This window comes from Lacerta agilis, chromosome 14, assembly GCF_009819535.1.
Source record: "Lacerta agilis isolate rLacAgi1 chromosome 14, rLacAgi1.pri, whole genome shotgun sequence".
NCBI lineage: Eukaryota > Metazoa > Chordata > Lepidosauria > Squamata > Lacertidae > Lacerta > Lacerta agilis.
Window position 1 is genome coordinate 14,597,590 of NC_046325.1, and position 25,077 is coordinate 14,622,666.

General features: G+C 47.5%; 2 protein-coding genes across 2 annotated transcripts; both read left to right on the forward strand.

The window, feature by feature from the left end:
• Positions 1 to 11,160: 11,160 nt before the first annotated feature.
• LOC117059198 (coiled-coil domain-containing protein 167-like) lies at positions 11,161 to 11,460 on the forward strand. The gene is given in 2 exon segments (XM_033170756.1): positions 11,161 to 11,331; positions 11,334 to 11,460. Coding segments are annotated over 2 exon segments (291 nt in total). The 5' UTR covers positions 11,161 to 11,165; the 3' UTR covers positions 11,459 to 11,460.
• Positions 11,461 to 14,414: 2,954 nt separating this feature from the next.
• Positions 14,415 to 15,214, forward strand: LOC117059197. Its single transcript, XM_033170755.1, is given in 4 exon segments — positions 14,415 to 14,519; positions 14,521 to 14,856; positions 14,858 to 15,052; positions 15,054 to 15,214. Coding segments are annotated over 4 exon segments (714 nt in total). The 5' UTR covers positions 14,415 to 14,424; the 3' UTR covers positions 15,142 to 15,214.
• Positions 15,215 to 25,077: the final 9,863 nt, after the last annotated feature.

Sequence of the window (25,077 nt, forward strand, 5' to 3'; positions counted from 1 at the left end):
GTCAATGGTATTGAAAGCCACTGAGAGGCTGAGGAGAATTAACAGGGACATATTTCCCCTGTCTCTCTCTCCCAACAAAGGTCATAAGACTACCAAAGCAATTTCTGGTGGTTTTGTCCTCAAAATGCTTTGCAAACTCCTTTGGGCCAGACTGCAAAAGGCCCCCGCAATACCTGGGAAAGCTCTGCTGGGCAGCACAATCGAGGCCTTCTTTGCTGCCTTCACTGCACTAGATACTGCAAACCAGTATTTGATTGTATTTGACTGGATCTTTCCTTTGCTTGTGTTCAAGCCATCTTTGTTTGTTTCCTTGCCCTAAGCTCTGGAGTGCACCAGGGAGTCAAATGGGCTCCAGGAAGTGGGAGAGGGCACCCAGGGGCAATTGTGTCAGTGGCCCAAGCCATCCAGGTGTTCCAGAGATCAGCCAGGGCTTTGGGCAACGAGTGCCTGTCATATCAACCGGAAAAATCACCCAGAGCCATCTGGAAACCCATTGGATCCATCCGTCTCTGAGGGCAGGCCATCCTAATAGGTCCCTTGCTTCTGCAGAGGGGAGAAGGTGCTGAATGCCTAAATCTCAACAGGAAGTGATCTGACCAGGGCAAGGGACTGATGTCAATAACTCCCACTTTCAAGTCGCTCTCTTCCTGCCCAGTTGAGAAGATGAGGTGCAGGGTGTGTTGTTGGGCCAGTGACATGTTGTAAAAGTCTCAGTACTTTTTTCCCTCTCTAAAAAAAATCTTTAGGGGTACTCTCATTTTCCTTTTCATGTTGAAATACTGCCCCTCAATGAGGCCAAACTTAGATTTAAAAAATGTTTAGGGGTATGTGTCCCCCTGCGTCCCCCCCAGAAAAAAGCACTTAAAAGCTCCATGGTCGTCTTGGCAGCCACTCCATAGCTAGTTGTCTTAGCATGGATGTTGAGGTCGCTCCCAGAACCAGCAGTCTGGGAGTCCTCAACACCACCTTTGAGAGCAGATCTGTCAGCTCAGGGAGAGAGACTGCTGGGCAGCAAGGTGGCCGATAAACCTGCAAAATCCCAAATGTGTCCTAATTGCCTCATGCCAGGAGCACCTAACCTTAAAGACTCCCACAACCAGTTGGGGATGGGGACTGGGGAGACACATCACACACAAGCCGGATCACAAGCAAAAAGCACCACATCATCCAAAATATCTGGAGAGCACCAGGTTGGTAAAGTCTAGGTTTTGGGATACCCAAGTCCGGTTCAGTATGTGTGGCCAGGCCTACCTAGTACTCTTTGAACTGAACCGGATTGAACTGAGAAAGTCGCGCGCTCCTGGCTTGTCCTTTATTGGAGATCTCGGCTCCCCAAACTCAGCCTCCTGCAAATACATCCATACCAAACTGGGCAATGGAGGTAATGGTGGGAGGGACTCAGAGTGGCAGCACCGTTCCCTATTGGCTCCTTTCACTGCCATTCACCCTTAATTCGGAGCCCTCTCCTTGCGATCCCCATTCACAGGCTTCCCCCATCCACCCACCCTGCCGTTGAGAAGTGTTTTGGCGCCACCTGCTGATTAATATTTCAATTGCTCCTTGTTGCTTCCACACCTGTAGACTCCAGTGTGGAGTGCAGAGTTAACCCAAGATGTGCTGGTAATAATAATAATAATAATAATAATAATAATAATAATAATAATAATAATAATAATAGGCAAGTGTGGGAGGACTTAGTGATGACCAACGTGTGAAAATCAGTTCAAATGAAGATGGCCTAGCGGCTCAGAAAACAAATTTGTAAAAGATTGTCATCAACAGTCACCAACATTAAAATACAAACAAACATTGGGTTTTACACAATAGCTAATAAAATCAAATTGCTACACCTGTGCCTTGAAAATGGCAACCCGTGTTGATGGTGTTCCTCCAAACATCTGGCTTTCAATGCAGGGCCAGCTGTACCATGCAGTGAGATTAAATTTAGTGGAATGGATGAAGGTAGCAAGAAACTGAATTCAGAATGGTGCAGTGAAACTCTTTAAAACATTGGCTTCAGTGACCAGAGGATTTGGTGCTCAACCTCAGGAAGGAAAATGTTTTCTCATATACAGTATACCAGTATGTAAATTTATGTTTTACAATTTAGAATGCTCATTTAAACACCCTTAAAATATCAGTGACTTCCCTCCTTCTCTTTCCATGGTTCATTTTACATATCATAAATCCCTGCATATTTTACATAAACCAAACCATTCAGTATTCCATTATTACACCCATCAAAACTTATTTACACTCTGGAATTTATCTTAATGCTGCCCACATTTTCAAGTGTACACAATTTTCCCCCATATTCAATAAACATTTTCCAATCTTAATCTGAATGTATGTCCTTCTTGTCCTCTTATTCTATATGTTCAGTCCGCAAGCTGCGCATATCCCATCAGCTTAAGTTGCCATTCTTCTTTAGTTGGGTCCTCACTCATTTTCCATTTCTGAGGAAGGGAAATGTTTTCAAGGAGTTCAGAACCACTTTACTGCTTCCCACCTAAGTATATGACTTTACTGCTTCCCACCTAAGTATATGACTTAATTGAGTCGTTGTGCACTATAGTGCTGCTGCGCACTATAGGGCTGTTTTGTGGCTCTGCTAGAGATGGGGGAGCCGTCCCCAGCGAAGGCGTGGAAGCCAGATCTGGGCTGGGGAATCCTTCAACTGCTCAGCTGAGGAGAGCGGCACACTCCTCAGCTGAGCAGTTTAAAGATGCAGAGGGAGGAACAGATGCAGTATGAGGCAGGAGTGTACCCAGGATCAAAACTAGAGGGGGGCAAGCCATGGTCGTTCAGGTTCAAAAACAAAAACAGCTTCAAAAACAGAAAAACTCCCCCCCCCAACAGAAAGCCCCAAATGGCTGAAAAACTCAGTTTCCCAGGATCCTCATTCCTCGCAAAGGAACTACTCACCATGCAAGGGAACTCAGTTTGCCAAGCTCCCTTGCAACGATGAATCCCGGCAACGATGAATTCGCCCCCTGACACTGCCCAAGTCTCAGCCTGCATCCCCATTTGACCAAGCAGGGTGCAGGCTAGGATCCGGTCTCTGATAGGCACACCAGCTCTTTGTCAGCGTGAGGGAGGGGGAAACAGCCGGCGCAACACACACACACACACACACACACACACACACACACACACACACACAGTGGCCAACTGCCTCGGCAAGAGCGGAAGAGCTCAATTGTTATTGAGATTTTGGGAGGGGGAGAAAGACCAGTCTTGAGCTTTTTTTTTTTCTTTTAGGCTGCCGATAACCATTTAATTATTATTATTTTTGCTTCTGGGGGGGGCACCTGCCCCCCCTGGGTATGCCCATGGTATGAGGGCAGAGTGGGGTGGCGGTTTCACTCAGTGGTATATCGCTGGTGAAACCGTGTCTGCTCCTGAGTCCCCCTGCTAGCAGCGCCCGCTGGAGGGAGTCAAGAATCTTGACTCCCTTCAGCAGTGTCAGAAGAGGCACTCAGGAGCAGTGGAGGGTTTGCCAGCGATATACCACCGAGTGAAGCTGACATTGCGGTCTGCAATGATATATCGCCCAGGCCTATTCCTGACTGGTTGTAAGAAATATCTGATGGGAGGCCATTCCACAGGGTGGGCACCACTACCGAGTTGTGAGGGTGCCACTCATTACTTCTGTTATGAGTTTAGGGAGGGCAGGCTGTAAGCTGAGGCCCTTCCGGTTTCCTACCAGTATTTGGATCCAGCAAGTGTTAAAATTTAAGGATTCAAATTTCTGGAATAGCCAGGCGAGATTCCTGGTGAGGCAATGGGCCATTAAGGGAACAAAGGGTGCCCCCCTTCTGTCCCTCAACTCTCTGGCAAGAGAAAGGCCAGAGTGAAAGGATATAAGCTGGAAGCTGGAAGCAGCATGCTGGGAAGCGTAGGCTCAGGTTGTATGTATGCATAAAGAAACCAGATATCGTAAAGACATCACCGTCTCTGCTGTGCCTCATTCCAAAGGAAAAGGATGGCTCCGTCAGAGACGTCATGCATCCTGCGTCTTTACTGAGCGTTACTGAGCGTTCATCCTGTTCATTAAAGGCAATTTAATGAGCACTTACAGTATTCTTATTTGTTTGTGGGGAAGTTAGATTACCCTTGCTTCACTGCGAATGTAATCCCTCACTGCCCTGTCACTTTCCATATTGCAAAAGGTGCATCATTTCAGAGAAGCGGCTTCATTGCACAAGACCTGCCAATCAACTCTAATTGCAGAACCTAAATTTGCCAGCCTCAAAGTAATGGCAGCCTGGAAGTGTCCTTTGTTTACCTTTCCTCTGGTTGGAGGTCATGTCATCAAGGTATCTGTGTCTTCGATGCTTCCAAACTGTTTTCAACCGGCATGCTGGAAATTAACCGGCAAATTCAGGGAGGATGCAATGAAAGCTGATTTGGAGCTCTGGTGAAACAATCTTGCTCCTTGAAAACCCGAACTTTTTCCTATGAGAAAAGTGACATGGAGATTCATTGGAAAGTGTGGGGCGCCACTTGCTCGATGCAACTTGTCTAATTAAACTCCCTGCAAGCAGTTCAGGATGGATGCTCATTCAAAAGACAACAGTTATCTAATCTCTCCACAACCAAATCAGAACAAATGCTCAACACACAGGTTGACCAGAAGGTGAACTGTTAGCATGTCAGTCTTGGAACTGGACCAGAAAGAGACACGGAGACCAGACTTGCTCTCTGTGAGAGTGCAAATCTATGGCTTGGGGGGGTCCCTTCCTAGAAAGCTAATGGAGGAGAAGGATCTGTTGGGGTGTTAATGCTGCGTGAACCTTCCACCTGCCATTCAGCCTGTATATGTTGTTGTTTAGTTGTTTAGTTGTGTCTGATTCTTTGTGACCCCATGGACCAGAGCACGCCAGGCACGCCTATCCTTCACTGCCTCTTGCAGTTTGGCCAAACTCATGTCAGTAGCTTCGAGAACACTGTCCAACCATCTCATCCTCTGTCGTCCCCTTCTCCTTTTGCCCTCCATCTTTCCCAACATCAGGGTCTTTTCCAGGGAGTCTTCTCTTCTCATGAGGTGGCCAAAGTATTGGAGCCTCAGCTTCAGGATCTGTCCTTCCAGTGAGCACTCAGGGCTGATTTCCTTCAGAATGGATAGCTTTGATCTTCTTGCAGTCCATGGGACTCTCAAGAGTCTCCTCCAGCTTGTATATACGTGAAAATAAATATTTTATGGCAGAAAATGCCAAAGCCTCCAGTGACCTTAATTCCAAGGAGACCAAAATTCTGCTTTGCACCAAGACCTTGGTGATCTCATCCTGCTTTGAGATTGGGGTGTGCTTAGCGGTATATAAATGCACCCAATAAGTAAAATAAATTAATATCAGTTGGAAACAGCCCTGCCCTCTGTGGATCTGTCTGTCCCCCTTTAAAGAAATCACTGTTTGTCATCAGAGGGAGATTTACCCACTAGATTTCAGTCTCATGCTCTACCGACCGAGCTACCAAGAGAAGGTTAAGGGTAGACGTGATAGAGAAAGCAGGTGTGATTCCAAGGCTGTATATGTATCTACTCACAGGGAAATGTGAACACATTGCAGCCAAAGCAACCTGTGTGTTTGATCACCCCTGGAAGTCCACACTGCTGTTGTAGCTGCTTCTAAGTTGCGGCAGGAAATTCTGCTACGTTCAGAACTTCTGAGTTGCGGAAGTTGGCACTAATGCCAGAAACCCTATACTATAGCACAGAGGACTGAGTTCTGACTCAGAATAAGCAGATTAGGCAGGTAGAAAACCAGCTTAATGTGTAATCCAATTTCGTGGAGCAAAACTGGAGCCCTGGAGGTTTCCAATCTGCTGATCGGTACTTAGCACTTCAAGAAACAGATTTCACCGTTAGGGAAAATGCCACTGGAACAACTTGGGATCCCAATCCCACCCGTGTTAGAGACGCAAGGCTTCTCTGTCTAACATTTTCTCTTGTCCCTATTCGGCTACTAGCATTGTTTTAACATGTCCTTGAAGTCTAGCTGCGATTAGCCTGGAAACCAAGTCCTGTGAGAAACAGCTGAAAGAGCAGGACAGTTTAGCCAGGTGAAGACAAAATGAAGAGGAGGCGCAACAGCATCCTTCAAATATTTGAAAGGGTCATCACACAGAAGACGGGGCAGACTTGTTCTCGGTTGCTCCAGCGATGGCTCTCCATTTGTGGAATGCTCTCTCCAGGGAGACTTGCCTGGTGCCATTGAAACATATCTTCAGCCATCAGACAAAAATATTCCTTTTTTAACCAGGCCTTTGGCTTTTAACTATCTATGGCCTATGGGTGGAATGTTTCAGTGTATCCTCCTCAATTTTAACCTATGCGTTATTATTTTTGGGCAAGCCATTTTCTAAGTAGCTTTGAGCTGCCATACCAGAAAAAGTGACTAAGAAATTAAAAAGTGGTCCAAAGGCAAGAGCTGTTGGACAGCGGATCAGACTCTTTCTCCACCAGCAGGGGGTCACTAGATGCAGGGGCGTAGAAAGGGAGGGGCGGAGGGGGCGGGCCGCCCCGGGTTCCACTCTGGGAGGGGTGACAAGATGGCTCCTGCCTCCCCCCAGCTGTAGAGTGGTCGAGGGCGCGTGCTTGCACAGAGTCTGTACAGGCTGCCGCCGCTCGCGCACGCTGTCTGTACAGGCGTCTGTGCAGGATGCTGCTCACAAGCAGCATCCCGTATGGACTGCGCATGTGTGGCATTCCATACGGAGTGTGCGCGCGGGGGGGGTGCCGCACATGCGCAGGCTGTACGGGCTGGGTGCCGGAGAGGGTTCCTCCATCACTGACTAGATGATCTCCAAAGACTGGTCCAGCTCTAAAATCCTGTTCTTCGACTGACAAGGCAGGAGAACAAGCAATTGGATTCAGGTTTGCTTCTTTTAGAAGCAGTTCTGCTGCATCACAGTGGCAGAAACCTTTAATTCCCTTTAATTGCACAGCCCCATGTTTCCTGCAATGTGCTTCCTTCCCATGAAACACCATCTGTCTAGAGACACCTGCATGCCTCGTTCCTTGATGAAAGCTTTTTAAAGTTTCACCTGCTCCTCCCTGTTATCTGTATAGGCCATCTTGAGTTCAATTTCTTGTAACGCCAGAGTGTGACAGGACCTGGGGAAATGGCTTTTGTCAAGTGGCATATCACACATCTATACAGCCTGAACATAAAAAGGAAGGGCTCATAGCATTGACACTCCAATAAATCTTGCTTTCCTGTAAAGTTTTCAGGGAGATCCTCCCCAAGCTATACTTTTGGTTGTAGCAAAGAGAGCAGCTCAAGCCTCTCTGTCTTTGTTATGTATGGTAAGTGCGACAGACACAGCTGGCGACTTGGCAACTGGAACAAGTGGGGAAACGGAGGTGCGACGCCAACTGAGACACCTCAACAGAGTGATATTGGGCCCACAGCAGCCCCACAACCAGCAACACCTGCAGAGCCGCCTCCGTTGATCGCACCAATTAGCAACAGGGACTTGGAAATGTTCCCCAGTCGCAGGTGCAGACCCAGGAACCGCGACGGTCCCAACGAGAACGTAAATGGGCCAACACACCTTAAAGATTTTGATTGTTCATAATGTTTGGAATTTGGGGAAGGGGTGTTATGTATGGGAACCAATAGGAGCTGTTCAACCCCTTACAGGGTCCACCTCCTGGCGCGACCTAGCCAATTACAGAAGAGTTAGGTGGGCGAACACTCCTATCAGAAACAAGCTAACTAGGACTCTTTTCTCTGTACACAGTTTTAGGCGGGAGCGAGTCAGTCTGGCTCGGGCAGGCTCACACGCAGTATGGGTTGTTCTTGAGTTCTAGTTCCGTTGTTAATAATAAAGGACATTTGGAACCAATGCTGACTCTGCCTCTTATCCTAGCTGTGTACTTAACAGTCTTCCCTACTCTGGATGTGACTAGCCTGAACTAGGCCCCGGCCTATTGCTCTCCTTCCCCTAGAATAATGTGGCATCCAACTTAGTGCGGAGGGAGGCCTGCCCACTCCTCCTGAAGGCATTGCTAGCTGGTTGTTTCTATGGCAACACATTTTGCCCCAACTCTTTAGACATGTTAAAAAAAGCGGGGTTGACAGGCTTAGCTGGGGCCATTAACTTCACCATGAGACTGGTCCCACAGGCTTGGATGGGACCCACAAATATCACCCCAAATCATCACTACCTCCCGCTCTATAGCAATGCAATCAAATGAGTGCAGTTAATATGTGGGTTTGTGAAAGGATCACAGCACCGCTTAGCAGAGCACCTCATTTTTATGCAGGAAGTTCCTGTGATGGGAAAGACTGACTGCTGCCCTGGAGGTACAGCATCAGAGTCGACCATCTTGGTCTGACTCAGGGTAAGGCAGCACCATGCATTCCTAGTTTCTTGAATCCTCGCCTTTGTTGGAACAACACAAGAGCCTCTGTTCTGGGCAGATTTCTTTTGCTCATTTGCAGCCTACTGTGAAAAGTAACGTTCCAGCCTGACGGGTGGATCTCTCCTCACATTTTTACTTTCCCTTTTGGGGAAGGGCTGCAGCTCCATCAGAAGAGCATCTGACTTGTATGCAGAACGTCCCAGGTTCAATCTCCATTTAAAGCTGGGAATGCCCCTGCATGAACCCTGGAGAGCCATCATTGTATAGCTGGACCAGTGGCCTGACAGAGTTTAAGGCAGCTTCCTATGTACCGTTTTTCCAAAAGGCCCAGAAGCTCCCTTGACCATTGCATATACTTTCTGGTGGGGGCTCAGAGCCCAGTTGTGTCACCCCTTGCCTGCAGAGCTGGCAGCCTCTTTTCGAACACCCTCCCTTGTGGTCCGCCTCCCCTCTCTCTTCTCTCCTTGGGAGTCCTCTGGCAGCTGCCGCTGCTGCAACAAACAGCTGTGCAAGCCTTTGGGAGGCAGAGACTTGAGAGGGCATCAGAGGAGGGAGGGAAGGAAAGAGGGACAGAGGCCAGTGTTGCCTACAGCACCCCTGACCATCATGCAAGGCACCCCAGGGTGCCTCGGCACACTGGTTGAAAACCACTGCTCTAGGCCCTTCCTGAACTGGTCTCCCTCTCGGCGCTCGCTGCGCACCCCGGGACGTGCTGCTTGCTGCACACACACCCAACGTGCAACACGCACGTGGCGCGTCACGCCCCCTGGGACGTGCACCAGCCATGCCCCCAGATGTACGCCGCTCCTGGTGCTGGAGCAGGCAACTGTACTTAGAATTGCTGCCACAGCTTCTAGGTTGAGGTGGGGAACCATTTTTCCAGTCCGAGGGCCACGTTTCCTTCTGGGAAGCCTTTTGAGGGCCACACGTCAGAGTTAAACCCAGACGGAGCAGCAAATGTAAATTTTGCCTCCAGTCGGGCAAAACAACAATCAAGGAAGGGTGCTAGGCAGGGCCAATAAGGATGTAGCTTGGGAGAGTTCTGAGGGCCACATAGAGAGGGCTGGGGGCCCCCGTTTTGCCCCAAGTTTCCCACCTCTGCTCCATGCATTTGTCGACTTCGTCTCCTCCACATGGAGGACTACGACTCCCATCAGCAGGGGCTAATGGGAACTGGAGTCCAAAACATCTGGAGGGCACAAGGTTGGCTGATGCAGAGAAGACGTCATCAGTCCGTTTTGAGAAAGCAGAGGAAGTAAAGCCAGAGGGGGGGAGAGAAGGGTGGTCCATCAGGGGGATGTCCATGCAGCTGTGTGGAGGCGTTAGCTCTGGCAGATATTCCCATCTCTCTTGGGAGTTTCATTTCAGCTTTCTGTTTGGCTGCGGCCGGCCTGTTCCGTGCAGGGGAGTTCCTGATAATGTGAAACAAAAAAATAAAAACCCTTCCCCCCCCCTAAAGCAGAACACAAGAGGCAGAACAGATTCAAGAGGACTAAGGAGAAGAGGGTGGACAAACAGAAGAACTGAAGTGTCAAGGCGACTCTAAAGGAGAAGGTAAAATTAAAACAGACAGCATTGGAGTTATAGTTTATGCTTCTCAAGGGGTCTTTTTATCATTGGACACAAAAGTGAATGTTTCCTCTCTGCACACATGGGGGGAGTGAGTGCAGGCAGGGGAATGAAAAGGCTGTCAGAGGAAGGTGGTTGAACACGGGGGGGGGGGGGCCTGAAAATGATGAGCGGTTGCTTAAACAGTGTATCTGAAAGCTCATACCAATAACAAACTCAGTGGGTCTCTAAGGTGCTACTGGAAGGAATTTTTTATTTTTTTATTTTGTTTAAACAGGGACTGTTAGGGACCATCCTCAAAGGGCAACACAGGGAAGTGAGTGTAGCCCTCCCAAATGGCGACTGTCAGGGAGGCTCTTGCAGGACTGGTCTTGCTAACTTGCCTGCTGCAACCCCTCAGCCCCACGGCCAAATCCTCAGTCCTTTGCAGCCCTGCTTCCTTCTTCCTAGAGAACCCAGGAGTCCGGCTTTCTGCTTTAACTCCACCCTCATACAGACTTCAGGAATCTGAAGACAGAACCCAATTCTGAAAAGACACAGGCATGGCTTAATTTTAGCCTAGGTTCAGCCCCAGAAGAACCTATTCGCACCCACCCCACCTCTCCGTGTTCAGTGCGAGGGCTTAAGTCCTGGAACAAAATGAATGTGTGTGTGTTTCTGAGCATGTGTTGAGTGCTTTTTACTCCCCCTCAATAACTGCAGCTAGACTCCTGGCAGCCTGCATTAGGATGAGTGGGGAAGAGCTGGAGTGTTCGTTGCAGGTGATGATTTTGTTTAAGACTCTGGAGTTTTCTGGGTCTTGTTTTATAGGGTAAAACCAGAGAGATATTTGGAACCAGTTTACTGGATTCCATTCCGAGATAAGGGTCTGTGTGTCTTACATAACATAACAGAATTGTTGGAAGTATGTATCTGAACCCACATATGTGTACATCACACTACCAAAGAGATTTTCGATACTTTGTTGGAATTATAATGGCATCTGTTTTTTGAATATGTGTCACCCTTAACCGTACGCCCACAAGAAGTTCTTATACAAAGGAGCAAAGAAAGCTTGGTTTATTCTATGAAATGAAAGCAACAGAATAACAGAAAAATTACAATTTAAGCAGGCAGCCCACCACACACACACACACCACACACACAGAGACAGACACAAAAACCTTGAACTAAAGAGTGGGAGAATCCCTACATTCTCAAAAAGCCTACAGCGTGGGAGGGGGAAATGCCTAAGAAGCAGGGAGAGCGCGTGGGCGTAGCTCAGGAGATAGACACCCTGGAGGAGAAGCTGTCCCAGTGCAGAGAGAACTTGGAAGAGTTGGATTTTAAGCTACGGAGAGAACAACTGACTCCTGAGGGAAGAAAGTCACTGGAAAGAGAGAGAAATCTGCTAGCAACCAAGCTGAAAATTATGAGGAAGAACTGAAAGCGCTTCGCCATGAAAACCCCAAGAACGCAGCCCTCTCAGTGGCCCTCGTGCTGCTGCTTGTCGTTATTTACACTTGCTGGACGATGTAGCAGCTTTTGGGCCATTCCATTGTCACGGGTGGGACACTTTGACCATGTTTTTTGGTATTGACACATGTGTAACAATGTAATATACATAAAAATTAACAACCAAAATTTAAACTATGTTCTTAATAAGATACTGAACATTTATTAATTTTTTATTATTTTTATGGATATTTTTGACAATTTTATTAAATGTTAAAAGTGTTGTCACGGGTGGGACAAAAAAAGGACATGGAGCTTGAGATAAGTTTGATTTATGGAAAAACTCTGTGAGTTGGGAGGTGAATCAATGATAAACTCAGCATATCTGTTTAAATCAATGTTTATTGGTTACAACTATGCAATCAGGAATTAAGTTTAAGAAATTTAACGATACAAAATTAAGGAAAAAATGCTGTCACGGGTGGGACAATCATCAGAAAACTTTAAACTTGAACACTTCTGTGAAGACTACGTGGGTGGACTTTTGAAAAGAAGGTCCATAAAATAAACTTCTTTTGTCTTTAGCTTTTAAAAAAATGGTTAGACTGCACGTTTGGAATCTTCCTCACCAAAGTGCTGTGCTCATCTAGCATTCTTATCAGGCTCATTTTTCACGGAATGGCCCTTTTGCAGAGATCCCCTCATGACGTGACTGTAATAACCTCTTCTTTCCCTCACCACACTATCACGAGGGCGTGATCGGCTTTCCAAGCCAGTGCTCTCAAGACACCTCCAAATCATAATGGCCTTGGCAATCCCTGCTGTTGAAGTCTGAGGAAAATTAGCACAGCAGAAGCTATTTTGGAGAAGAGGCTAAAGTATGGTTGGAGCCGTCCCGTTATTCTGGTGAATAATCAGTAATGTTGCTGCCATTTCCTGTTCTTAAGAGCCACCTGTCCCTCAGATTGTTTCAGTAGCTCAAGCAATTTGAAAATGAAACCTTTGCCACTACAAAGCTTTTCTCCCAGTCCCCCCATTCAATAGACACCAAGCCTCTCCCTCTCCCTCTCTTTCTATTTCCAAGGTTCTCAATTCCTTCCTTTCCCACTGAGGAGCATAGGTGGAGCATCTGGGAATAGTACAGGGCAGAATAATTTCCTGGGGTTGGCAAAGGGAAAATAAACTAATTCCACAATTTGAATAAATACCATATTCCCGCTTGGGGGGAAAAAAAAGCCTACAGCAGTGAGCATGAAAAATTTGTCCCAGAACTCACACTTCTTAATAAAAGTTAAGAAATGCCACTGACTACAAATCTTAGGGTTCTTTTATACCCTTTTCTTCATGGAGAAAGGAAGGGGCCCTTAAGATGAGCAATTCTATTGCCTTTCATCTCTCCCATCTTGCAAATTAATTGTGTTAAATAAAACCACCTGGTGGGTGTTGGCTAAACCGGGCATCCTTTGTTTGTTTGCTGCCTTCAAATCATCTAACCTTTATCTTGATGGCCCCATTCAGGTGGTAAATAGACTACACTGGCAACTAAATTACATGTGTTCACCTTTATGCAAGGTGTGAGGAACACAATATGTTTCCTGAGTGCCTTCAGGACATGGTTTGAGACCAGGCTGGTACCAGGGTCACAAAAGTTCATGATGGAGGGTCTCCTGTCATTTTAGAGTGATGTCAGTTTTATTGCCTGTGCCGTGACCTAAACCAGACTTCCTCAACCTCCGCCCTCCAGGTGTTTGAGACTACAATTCCCATCATCCCTGACCACTGGTTCTGCTAGCTAGGGATCATGGGAGTTGTAGGCCAAAAACATGTGGAGGGTCAAGGTTGAGGAAGCCTGATCTAAACCACAGAATAAGTTCAGGTTGACTCACGAACCGAAGCGCTTTGAATAATATTTGGAGGATATCTGGCTGGTGTAGATACAGGCGGGAGAAACAGGGCAGAGTCCAGAGGAAGGTAAAACAGAGATTTAACACGTAGATTATGATTAATAACAGTAAGATAATAATAGCCCAACCTACAGGTGAGATGCAGGGTTAATCTTGTTGGAAATCCTTCATTTTAAAGTGATGCCTTGATAATAATTTATCATCTAAAAGCCATAGAGCAGGTGTGGGAAACGTTTGGTCTTCCATTTGTTGCTGAACTACAACTCCCATCACCCTTCCCATTGGCCATGTTTGCTGAGGTTGCGGGAGCTGTACTTCCCCAATATGTGGCGGGCCAATGGCTCCCACACCTGTCACAGAACTTTTAAGTACAGGTACTTAAAAGGACCGGGGCACTAAAATTTCAGTAAAGGGTGGGAGTGGATGATGCTGGAAAGGAGCTGGACCAAATTCTGTAGACCCACCACCCCAATATGGCTGGAAAAATACCTGCCACCAGGTTCGGATGGCATGCCATTTATGGTATGGAAAAGCAAAAATACACAAAGGATTCCACAATCACATAATAAGGAAAGTATGGAAAAAATATAAAGATATACCATTAGAATCTAAGACACCTTGGTGGTTATCACCTATTGAAGCATTGTCACTTAAAACATTGGGGGGGGAGGGACAACATATAGAGGAGGGGAGGGGGATTGTAATATGAATGCTATGGATATGTGATGTATAATAGTAGAAAAAGAAAAGAAAATTTATTTTTCTAAAGGAAAAATACCTGCCACCTCCCCCCCCCGTGTCTCTTATAGGTGTGTTACAGGCACAAACTCAACAGGTTAGGCCTTTCCTAGCATAAAGATGCCGTAATGGGGGAAACGTCATTTGATGAATTTCGGTATTATGTATTTGTTAAATGAACAAAGGTCCTAAAAACCAGTTTTTTAAAAAAAAATGTACGTGTAAAAAAAAAGGTAAAAAAAGAAGAAGCAGTTCCCTTCATTCAAAACCAAAAAAAAAAAAAAAGCCTGTTTGCCATTCTTAACTCTCTCATGCCTCTGAAGACCACAGAGCAACCAACTTTTGCACAATAAAGTTTAGAAAGGAAACTCATCTTTCTCTCTCTCATCTCTTCCCTTCTCTCAGCAGATGGCTGCTGTGGTCGCTGGCCTGGCTCGGCTCCTACAGCCAGCCATGATGTTCCCTGGAGGTGAGCCTGGCTGCCGAGGCCTGGCCCCCTGGTATCCTTTTGGGGCTACGGCTGGTGGCCCTTTTCATTGCCGACGGGCCCTGGTCCTCTCCCAACCCCGACCTGGTCTGCAACTGGACCATGGTGGAAGCGGACAGTCGGCCTTTCTGCAGCGCGCTCTGCTTCAACCGCCACTTTCCTGCCCCCGTCTCCTCTGCGTGGGGTTTTGCCTTTTTGGCTGCCCTGCTCCCAGTGGGGCTAATGGGGCTCATAAGGACTGGATCCAAGCACCGGAGAAAGGCAGCAAAGGGAGGAGACGAGGAGCTCACTGACATCACTAGTGTGAGCCACGACATGGCCGCCGGATCCAGCATGGCTCCTTTGCCCAACATGGTTCCGTCGGAACCCAATGTCCCCCCGTTGCACCTGGCCCTTGGTGGCCTTCGTTTTCTGCGTGTTTCTCCTCCTGGCCATGGAACTGGGCTTCTTCTGGGTTGTGATATCTCTGCAGATCCCGTTGGTGCTTCGCACAACCTTCTTATGCCTTCCAGGAGCACACTCCTGTCCCAAGGCACTAGAATGTGCCCTGGGGCCAAGCCGACAAGCACATGGCACTGTGGGCATTGGCTTTCACAGCTTTTGTCAACATGGCGGCTTGCCTGGCCTACCTCTCCTGACTCTGGGGAGGGCTTCCCGATGCCACAGAGGAAAATGACAGAGCAAAAGAAGAGAGCAGGGCCAGCCCACCCATGTGGCAAAGTGAGGTGATTGCCTCAGACAGACAGCAGGATCCACAGGGGCAGCAGGTCCGATGAAGTTCTTTATTCCCCCATGTTCCTGAGGTAGATCTTCACTCATTTTTCCCTGGGGGGATGGGAGCACCATTTTGTGATTTGCCTTGGGTGACAAAATTTATTGAGCTGGCCCTGCAGAAGAGAATGCAAGAAAGGGGGCTGTGAAGGAGACCAATGACATATTCTGGAACTGCCCATCCACGTGGATTATTAACATGTCGGGGAACTTTTATCAGCATTTTAGTCTGAATTTCTACCAGTAAACATACATTTGTATGCAGTTTGACTTATGCACACGTTTTTCCAAGGTCAACTATGCATGTCTGTATGCCATTTTCACTAACATGTTCATTTTTGTAATGCATTTTGGTAACCATTTGTTTACTACATCCTAAAATATGGACAGTGTTATTTTCAAAGGTTGGCTGTCTTTCACTTCTCATGTTGTTATGGAAAGCGCACATTTCATAGGCTTGCCTTTAAATCTGAATATAATCCCCCCCCTCCTTAGTGGTGGACATCGATAGTGTAAAGCTATCAGCATCTTACAGCTACAATGACTATGCTCTCCTTCCAGCCTCAGTGGGATGCCTCTGAATGCCAGTTGCTGTGAATCGCAAGTGAGGAGAGTTGCTTTTGCACAGGGTCAGCAACTTTTTCAGCAGGGGGCCGGTCCACTGTCCCTCAGACCTTGTGGGGGGGGGGGCAGACTATATTTTGAAAAAAATAAAAATGAACGAAATCCAATGCCCCACAAATAACCCAGAGATGCATTTTAAAAAATGAACACATCCTACTCATGTAAAAACACGACCGTCCGCGGGCCAGATTTAGAAGGCAATTGGGCCGGATCCAGCCCCCGGGCCTTAGTTTGCCTACTCTTGCACTCAGGTCCTGCTTTCAGGCTTCTGACAGATGTCTAGTCAGCCGCTGTAAGGAAATGATGCTGGTCTAGACGGATCACTGGCCTGAGCCAGCAGGCTTTTCCTATTTTATTATCGCCCTGTTACCCTCCTAATTGCAATAAGTTTGCTTCTTTTCTGAAGTGGATTTGTTACATCGAGGTGACAAAACCCTTTCATCTGTGGGGTTTGCAGCCAAATCACAAATGCATGCTTTGCTAGACAAGCACAGGGCTAGTACACAGAGAGTTCTTAAATTTCCTAGAGAGGACCCTCTGTGTGGCCTCTTCCCCTGCCTCCCATTTTGAAGCCAACTGTTGTATTTTGTACCTGATAATTTTTCTTTGCTGTGATTATATTTGCTGCTTGCATTGACGTGTCAGTTGACCATTTTGTTTATCTTTCTAAAACGTGCGGTTCGTTCTCTGCAACGGGATGAAGAGGGGGAGGTCAGCCGACCACATAGAAAAGGGATTAAAAGGTAATTGCTTTATTCCTAAAATTTAGTAAGCTGCAAAGGTTTTAAGTGTTTTACCCTGCTAAAAAGGCTTCACACCCTGCTTACTTTTTGTATTTTCTCGCATGGGATAGGAGGCTTACATTTTAATCTACAGATTTAATCCTCCTTCTCCGACATAATCCATTTTAACTGCACAAACCAACATTTCGTAGAAAGCACTTTAATCCTCCCTGTCAAACACCAACAGTCTGGAGCTGTCTTGAGTGCTTTCTTCTTCAGAGGTAAAGCTCCTAAGAATCTCACCTGCTCCAGACCTGATGGCATCACTCCTGCCAGTTTCATGGCCTTGTTTTCCATTCCTTGGTAGTGCCAGAATGTGACACGACCTGGGAAACTGGCTCTTGTCTGGGGACCAGAATAAGTGCTCTCTGCGCACATGGCAAAATTCAGTAGGCCACTGTGAGAACAGGATGCTGGACTAGACGGGCTATTTTTATATTTTAAAAGTGATGAATTACAATGCCCCACTCAGTCTTAATTAATTGTGAACCTTGGATGCCTCTGCAGGCATCCAGGGGAAAGATAAAGTGAGGAGGGTTATGCACACAACTGCTGCTGTAGGAACAGCAGAGCCTGGTGTGTTAAGGGGTTGTTATAAGAATTTAAGGTCTCAAATATATAAATTAAATTAAAAAATTAAAAAAAGTCTAGTAGCACCTTAGAGACCGACTAAGTTTGTTCTGGGTATAAGCTTTCGTGTGCATGCACACTTCCTCAGATACACTGAAACAGTAGTCGCCAGACCCTTATATATATAGTGGGAGGGTGGGGTGGGGTTTTTCTCAGAAGGGTAGTAGGAGATGGGTGATTGACTCAATGGGTATGGTAAACCTGTGGACGACTGTTGCAGAAGTGTGCATGCACACAAAAGCTTATACCCAGAACAAACTTAGTTGGTCTCTAAGGTGCTACTGGACAATTTGTTAATTTTATTTATTTATTTCGACTGCGTCAGACCAACACGGCTACCTACCTGCATATAAATTTAATGTTCATAAATTTAAAAGGCAAAACACATGCATATGTATATAAACCACATGTCTGAAATAGTACAGGAGCGCAATCCTGAAACTGTTTTGACTCTCCCAAATTGACCTCAAATGTTTCTCTGCAAGGAGGAAGAAAAGGGAAAACCTCTCCATTGTCTTTTGCTTGCCTGTCTTAAGGGCATATTTGTTCAGGAATAGGATGAGCCTGTGACCAGGTTTCAGGAATTAAAGTATTTACCATCACAAAAGAATGGCCAGGCTGCCCAGGTAAAGCTATCAGTGACCATTAACAGATATCCTGGCAAACAGGATTTCTGCCTTCTGTTATGTATGTATGATGTTTTTGGGGGTGGTCTTGAGCTACAGAGTGGGCAGTTTAAAAAGTCTATATAAGGGCTTGCGCACCTTTGTTCTGGGTTCCTCCTCCCTCCTGCGTGGGGTGAGCGAGTGCCCTGTTGCAACAGCAGCAATAAAGATCAGGTTTAATAGCCACTTTGCTCCGACTTGATCATGGTTGATAGAGTTTGCTTCCTCTGACTGATAGGTTACCTTTTAGATTCTTATATGGGTTTCCCGGTAAGCCTCCTACAGGCAGAGAAACAGGTTTACTGAATTCCGTTTTCAGGGTGAATAGGGTGTTGCCCCAGCAACCTAAAGTCCGTCCCCCAGCCAGCCAGCCCCGCCTGTCTTCTTACTTACAAGCACTCCATTAGGCTTGTATTGCTGCAAACTGAGACTGTACCTGCATGTCTACCTTTGTTCCTCCCACTTCATGCCTCTCCTGGTCCTAGGAGAGCAGAGGGGAGGGGAGCTTGCTGCAGTAGGAGGGGAGACCCTTGTGACTCTTCACCAGCCTGACTCATCTCTGCCTCTAGGCCTTCCTCCTCTTCTGCTTCAGCTTCTGGGCTTTTTTTGCCACAGACTCTCTCCCAGCTCACTAAGTCCTGCTACCTCTTCGCTTCTGACACCTCTCCCCCCCAGTCTGCTCCCTCTGACCACTCATGGTCGTCCCACCACCACCCTGGGCTCTGGGTGGGCCTTCTTCCCTTGGGGGCTCCCCAGCCGGTTCTTCCCCCATTCCTTTGCATCCAACCAGTCCCCGACACTGCATATATCTGTATCTGCAAAAGCCTACAAGCTGTATGTATCTATATCCACACTGGTTTGTTGAGCCTTATCTTCTGCAACAGTGAACTCACTGAACTTTCTCTGTTTCTGGGTGGTGACCGGCACTGAGAGAAACTATCACCGTGGGGGTATCTCCCCTGAGATTTGCAGCAGGTACTGCCTATCAGCTTCCTCCTCCTTCATCACAGACCTCGGCAGGGAAGAGGAAACATTTAGGGAATCTTAGGAAAAGCCTCAATCTGTGCATACAGTTAGACACCTTACACCTCTTCTTGACAGAGAGCTGTCAAAGCAGCACTGCAACGCAGTCCCAGGAGTGCTGCCTCTCTTTTTTTTTTTTTGCTATCTGTGGTCACAGTTCCTTCATATCATGCATATTATATCTTCAATCAAACCTAACAAAAGCTTGCCGAAACACATCCTGATGTATACAAGGTTTTTTTTTTTTTCCCTCCCACCTCCTTCTGAAAACAGGTTTATATCATAAGATGATCAGATAGATACTGGGCTGGGCAGCCTTTCCACTTGCAAGGCTTGGTAAGAAGTCTGAAAGCAGCACGTACAGTGCAATAAATACAAAATCCTTTCAAGGTGCTGTCACCTTCACCATCACCTTCACCATCATCAGTCTTTGCCAGCCGGGGCCGGCCCATTCTATTTTGCTTCCTTCTGCAGACACAGCATTAAAAAACCAGTTTTTCCACCTACGGCAACATGATGATGGTAGTGGTTTTTCCTACTGTGGTAATGCCTAGCTGGGGCTGCCTCAGAAGCCACCTCACAGTGCTCTTCTCGGAGCAACGTTGTATGTGGCCTTCCTCAGAGATCGAGGCATTGTGGGGAGAGATCTAAGCAGGCGGTGGGTGCTCTTTGGGACTGGTAAGCCTATGACTGTCAGGGCCAACCTTGTAGATTTCTCAAAGAATTGTAAGTTGGAAGGGACCCTAGTTCAGCTCCCTGCAATGCCCACAGCCGTCCCTGGGTGGACTCAAACCACCAACCTTCTGGTTCACAGCCAGACACACTGACCCATTGCGCCACCGGAGCAGCTGTGCCAGGTATATGAGGCACAAGGGGCTTCGGCCCCCTCAATATTTGAGGCAGGGGACGCCGATCGCACCCCAATATTAAAGGGGCTGCCATCCCTGCTTGGGGGAGGGCATTTCTCACTCTCTGTGCCACCTGTTGCGATCACCAGAGCATCCCAGCAGGTGTGGCCCGCCGGGGGCGGGGCGTTGCATGTGTGATGTCATACATGCGCGACAGCCCCCCTAATGTGGGGCCCAAGTTGATGCACCTGCGCCGCAGGCCTATTCCAGCTTTGTCCCCATGCGCTCCCTGGATGAGTTCTACAAGAGGCAACACTGAGACTTAGGAGGAAGAAGCTGGCAGCCACTACCCCCACCCCCTGGACTGGCTGTAAGCAAGAAAGCAGGCCGGGAGGGGCAACAGAGGCTTGTGGGGCATTTCCCATTTGTGCCAGGTTCCACTGCTTTGCCATGTATATCATCAAACCCCAAGCGGTTTTTGCCACTATGGCGAAGGAGGAGAAGTCCTCCTAGGGACTGGCGGCTGGCAGCTCTTGCCTTGGCTTGAAGCGTGATGGCCTGCAGCTGGTAGATATTTCAACCCCAAGATAAATACTCCCAGGCACCCTCCCTCCTGCCTGCAATTATTGTTTATTGTTTATTGGGTTTTTGGCGCGGCCGTAAATGCACAGACATCTTAAGATCAAAAAAGTGTGTGTCGTGTGCCTTTTATTTGGAGCGGTGCCTGGTACCCATTGGGATTGGTAGGGCAGAGGGCAGGGAGGTCAACAGTAGGTGGCGCTAAAGCAAGTGCAGGCAGAGGTCAATTAATTCTCATGTTGCCTCCTTCTTCCTATTCCTCCCTAACTGAGTTCTGTTGCGGCACTGCGGAGACTGAGCGGGAGGAAGAAGACAGCTGGTCCTACCCTCCGGGCTGGTTGCAATTAAGAGGGCAGGCAGGTGGTACAGTACTGGCCAAGGCAAGGCTGAAGTTGGTAGGGCAAAGCCCCACCTGCCCTAATGAGGCAGCCTGCACTGGTGCGGGGGCATCCAGGATAGCCGTGGGCAGGCGGGCACACATATTCTATGCTTTGCTGGGGTTCTCTCACCAAAGTGTGCTTGCCCCAAACTTGGATCTTGGCACCCAGGAATTCTCCTTTTATACATTTCCCCCCTGTACCAACACAGGTAGGAATGGAAATATCCTTTGACTGCTAATGTAGTGGTTGGGCGGCACCTTCGTCTCAAGACAGACGAAAGCCAACAGCCAGAATTCCTGGAGAGCCTGCTGTTAGTCAGGTGCAGCTAAATACTGAACAAGATGGCTTATTGGTCCAAGTATAAGGCAGTTCCCTATGTACCTCTCTTGTGCTTTGGAGCAGGCATAGGCAAACTCTGGCCCTCCAGATGTTCGGGATTACAATCCCACCATCCCTAGCTAACAGGACCAGTGGTCAGGGATGATGGGAATTGTAGTCCCGAACATCTGGAGGGCCGGAGTTTGCCAATGCCTGCTTTGGAGTGGATGGGTGGTATTCCTCTAGGGCCCCAGATTTGGCTGCAGAATCCCTGTTGCCTGATCCCTGCAATAAACTGTGATGGCAATAAAATGCAACAACATTCTCATTTTAGATAGGTACCCCTGACCGTTAGGTCCAGTCGCGGACGACTCTGGGGTTGTGTGCTCATCTCGCTCTATAGGTCAAGGGAGCCGGTGTTTGTCCGCAGACAGCTTCCGGGTCATGTGGCCAGCATGACTAAGCCGCTTCTGGCGAACCAGAGCAGTGCACGGAAACGCCGTTTACCTTCCCGCGGTACCTATTTATCTACTTGTACTTGACATGCTTTCGAACTGCTAGGTGGGCAGGAGCTGGGACCGAGCAACGGGAGCTCACCCCATCACAGGGATTCGAACCGCCGACCTTCCGATTGGCAAACCCTAGGCTCAGTGGTTTAAGCCTTGTTAACAGCGCTCATTTATGCAACAGGGTGTACTGCACATGGCTTTCCAGTAAATATTTCTTCAGTGCTTTCATTACATGCAAATTTCCAGTAGTTGTTGTGTCTGGCAGGGAGATGTTTCTATGCCTTCCTCCACACCCCCTGCTTTAACAATCCTATTTCCCTTAATAGTTCTCACGTCTTCCTGTACGCTTGAATTATTATGCATTATTGAACTGAATCATTAGGCTATTATGAACACTCATGTGGCTATTCTGTCCATGAATTATGATGTCTAAACAAACCCAGATCAAAAACAGAGCTGCATTGCAAAAGACATGGCACAAAAAGAAAAGGGTGGGAAGGGAAGTGGAAAATGAGCAGAGTCAGGCTTCATATGTTTAAAAGCTGCATAGTTCTCATGATGGCCAGAGTTAACAGAAACAGTTGAGGGAGAGAAGGAGCGAAACAGCAGCTGGTCTCTCAGCTGAGCTGGTGCAGGGCAGTCCTGCCGCCACAATTCTCTCTTCTTTTCTGCAACCTGATGGAATAACAGCAGCTAGCTTGACACAGACCCAATTTCCGACATTTTCTAATGTTCTGCATTTATTTATTTTTATTTTTCGTCTTAAAAGAACACACGCAAACAATCCCAAAACTTTTACATTACCAGCCTGATTCTAATTAGCCGGCAAAGTCAACCTGTCAGTCAGATTCTATCACTTAGGTGACTAATTAGAAATAGCAAAAACTGCTATGACTGCTTGTTATTCTGAAACACTGTAAATTGCTTACCGAGAACACAATTAAAATGGCAACCCTAATGACTGGACGGCAAAGAAAACATCCTAAGTCACAACAGGTTCTTTCCGTCGGCATTGGTTGATCTTTTCACAGTCCAGAGGAGGACCTTGGTGATTGTTCCTTTTTAAAAATTATAGTCTGGCCGAGGGTTCCTTGGATCTGTACGCTGGAAAAAAATGTTTTTAAAAGCTGGCTTCACCTTCCACCCATGTTGTTTGCACCCTGTCAGGTGCTCCCTCTGAACGCAGCTCTGGGGCTGGGGCAGGTGTCCCGGGATGTGCTGAAAGGGCAGGTTTCGAACCCAGCGCGTGAGCTGACAAAGCCTGGAGTAGCTTCGTTTTCTGGTTTCATTGCTGTCGTTATTCCTGCCCAAATGGCTAGCAGTGTACTTACCCACGGAACTGGGTACCTCCAGGACCTCAAACAGGGACACCCTGTTGAAGATGGCCCTCTTCCAACAAGACCTTTCCCAGTTTGCATCCACATCGGAATCATTTTTAAGATGTTTTATTGTTCGTGTGGTTCATCTCTCTGGGCTCCTTCGGGAGGAAGGGTGTGATGTACAGTAATAAATTCAAAATCGTAATCGTAGCCAGGGTAATTAATAAGAGAAAGATATAGAGGTCATACTGAGAAGCATGACAGGGAGAATTCAAGGAAGGACTTGATGTGAGCACACTGATCATTTAAAAATTCCTCCATTCAAATGGGCAACATCAAGAAGGGGAGGGGCTGGCTGGGAGCAGCTAAACCTGTTTGTTGCTCTTTCTTGTGGTAAGAGCTGCCAAGGGAGTTATTTTGCCCAACACCCTTGGGAGATCACTTGCACCTTGTGGCCTAGGCGCCAACTCCTAGGGACCAGGTCGCTTCCTCCACCACCACCACCACCACCAACACTCCAGTTGTTGGGCATTGCCCTTCAAATGGTGTCTTGTGGTTGATGATGCAGGGTGGGGCCTACCCAATATTTTATTCTAGTTGGCACCCCTGCCTTGGGATGAGTTGAGTTCATGGTTGTCCTAGCAGAACTTCACTTCGTCTGCCTCTGGGCTGCGGACCACTGCTGGAGATGCTGTCCAGGCTCTCTGCTGTTACGGAAATTACAGGGGGGGGTCACCTAAGCAAAGTCTCTTCCGAGTAAACTCATTGGGGTACGGAGTGCTGCCCTTAAGGGAACCCAACTCTCTGCCATGATCCAGTAGGCAAGAAACCATGTACACAGGGAAATGCCTCAGCAGGTAATCTCTGGGTGCTTCAGGAAGCCACTGGGCTAATATCCCTCAACGGAATCCCATTGTTCTCTCCCAGATAAGTGCTCAAGATATCCTTGCCAATACTTAACACCCAATCTCTGGAAATGCCCAAGGGACAGCAAGCATTTGCTCCAGCGGGACCTGGGATGAAACGAGGATTGAGAATTGCTAGAGGGATTCAAAGACAGCCATGTCCTCTGATGTTCTGAATTCCCAGACCAGGCTTGGCTCTTCATCCTCCTGGGCAGGGGGAAGAAAGATCCTTCCTATGGTCCACTCCAGCTCTTAGGCCCTCCAACAGTCCTCTGATGAAAATAGTGACATCCTCTTCCCCATCAGGAATCCTATCATGTGTGGATCTCCTGTACACATAGACATCATATACGCATTGACACCGGTCACCTCGAGCCTATTGCAACCTCTCTGCCAAGCCTACCTTGCAGAATTGTGTAAATAAAAAATGTGCAAGGCAATGAAATACAATTGTAGTTGTAAGCTGCCTTGAGCCCCCTGAGGGAAAAAGAATAAATATTAATAATAGGAAACTGTGAGAATGATCAGAACAGGGAGAAAATCCTGTTGAACTCGGTGTGACTTAGTTCTGAGTCAAAATGCTTCAGATTGCAGTGTAAGGCTGCCCAGTCTTGACCCAGTTCCCTGGGAGTCAGCTCCATTGAATAAAGGGGCCTACTTCTGAGTAGACAGTGTCAGGCTCCATTTACCATACAGTCAAACCTCAGTTGTTGAACATAATCCATTCTGGAAGACTGTTTTGACTTCCGAAACGTCCGACAACGTTCCAAGAGCTTCTTGCACTCAAGCAGAAGCCGTGTCGGACGTTCAGGTTCTGAAAAACGTTCAGAAACCGGATCATTCACTACCGGGTTTTTGGCATTCGGGAGCCAAAATGTTCGAAAACGGAGCCATTCGAGAACCGAGGTTTGACTGTAAAGGAATCAACATCCCCGTTGTGGCGGAATAATGCCTGCTGATGTTTCAGGTTCATCATGGGCTAACCTATCACTCCCATTTTAGGTAGGTGTTCCCTGGGAGGCGGAGCTACCGTGTTTCTCCTAAAATAAGACACCGTCTTATATTTTTTTTCACCCAACAAAACACAGTATGGCTTATTTTCAGGGGATGTCTTATTTTAACTGCGTCACATCGGTACACTGCATAGCCACGCCTCTCCAGGCTGTTTTAATGGGAGGTACCACGTCACTATGGCTTATTTTCGGGGTATGGCTTATTTTT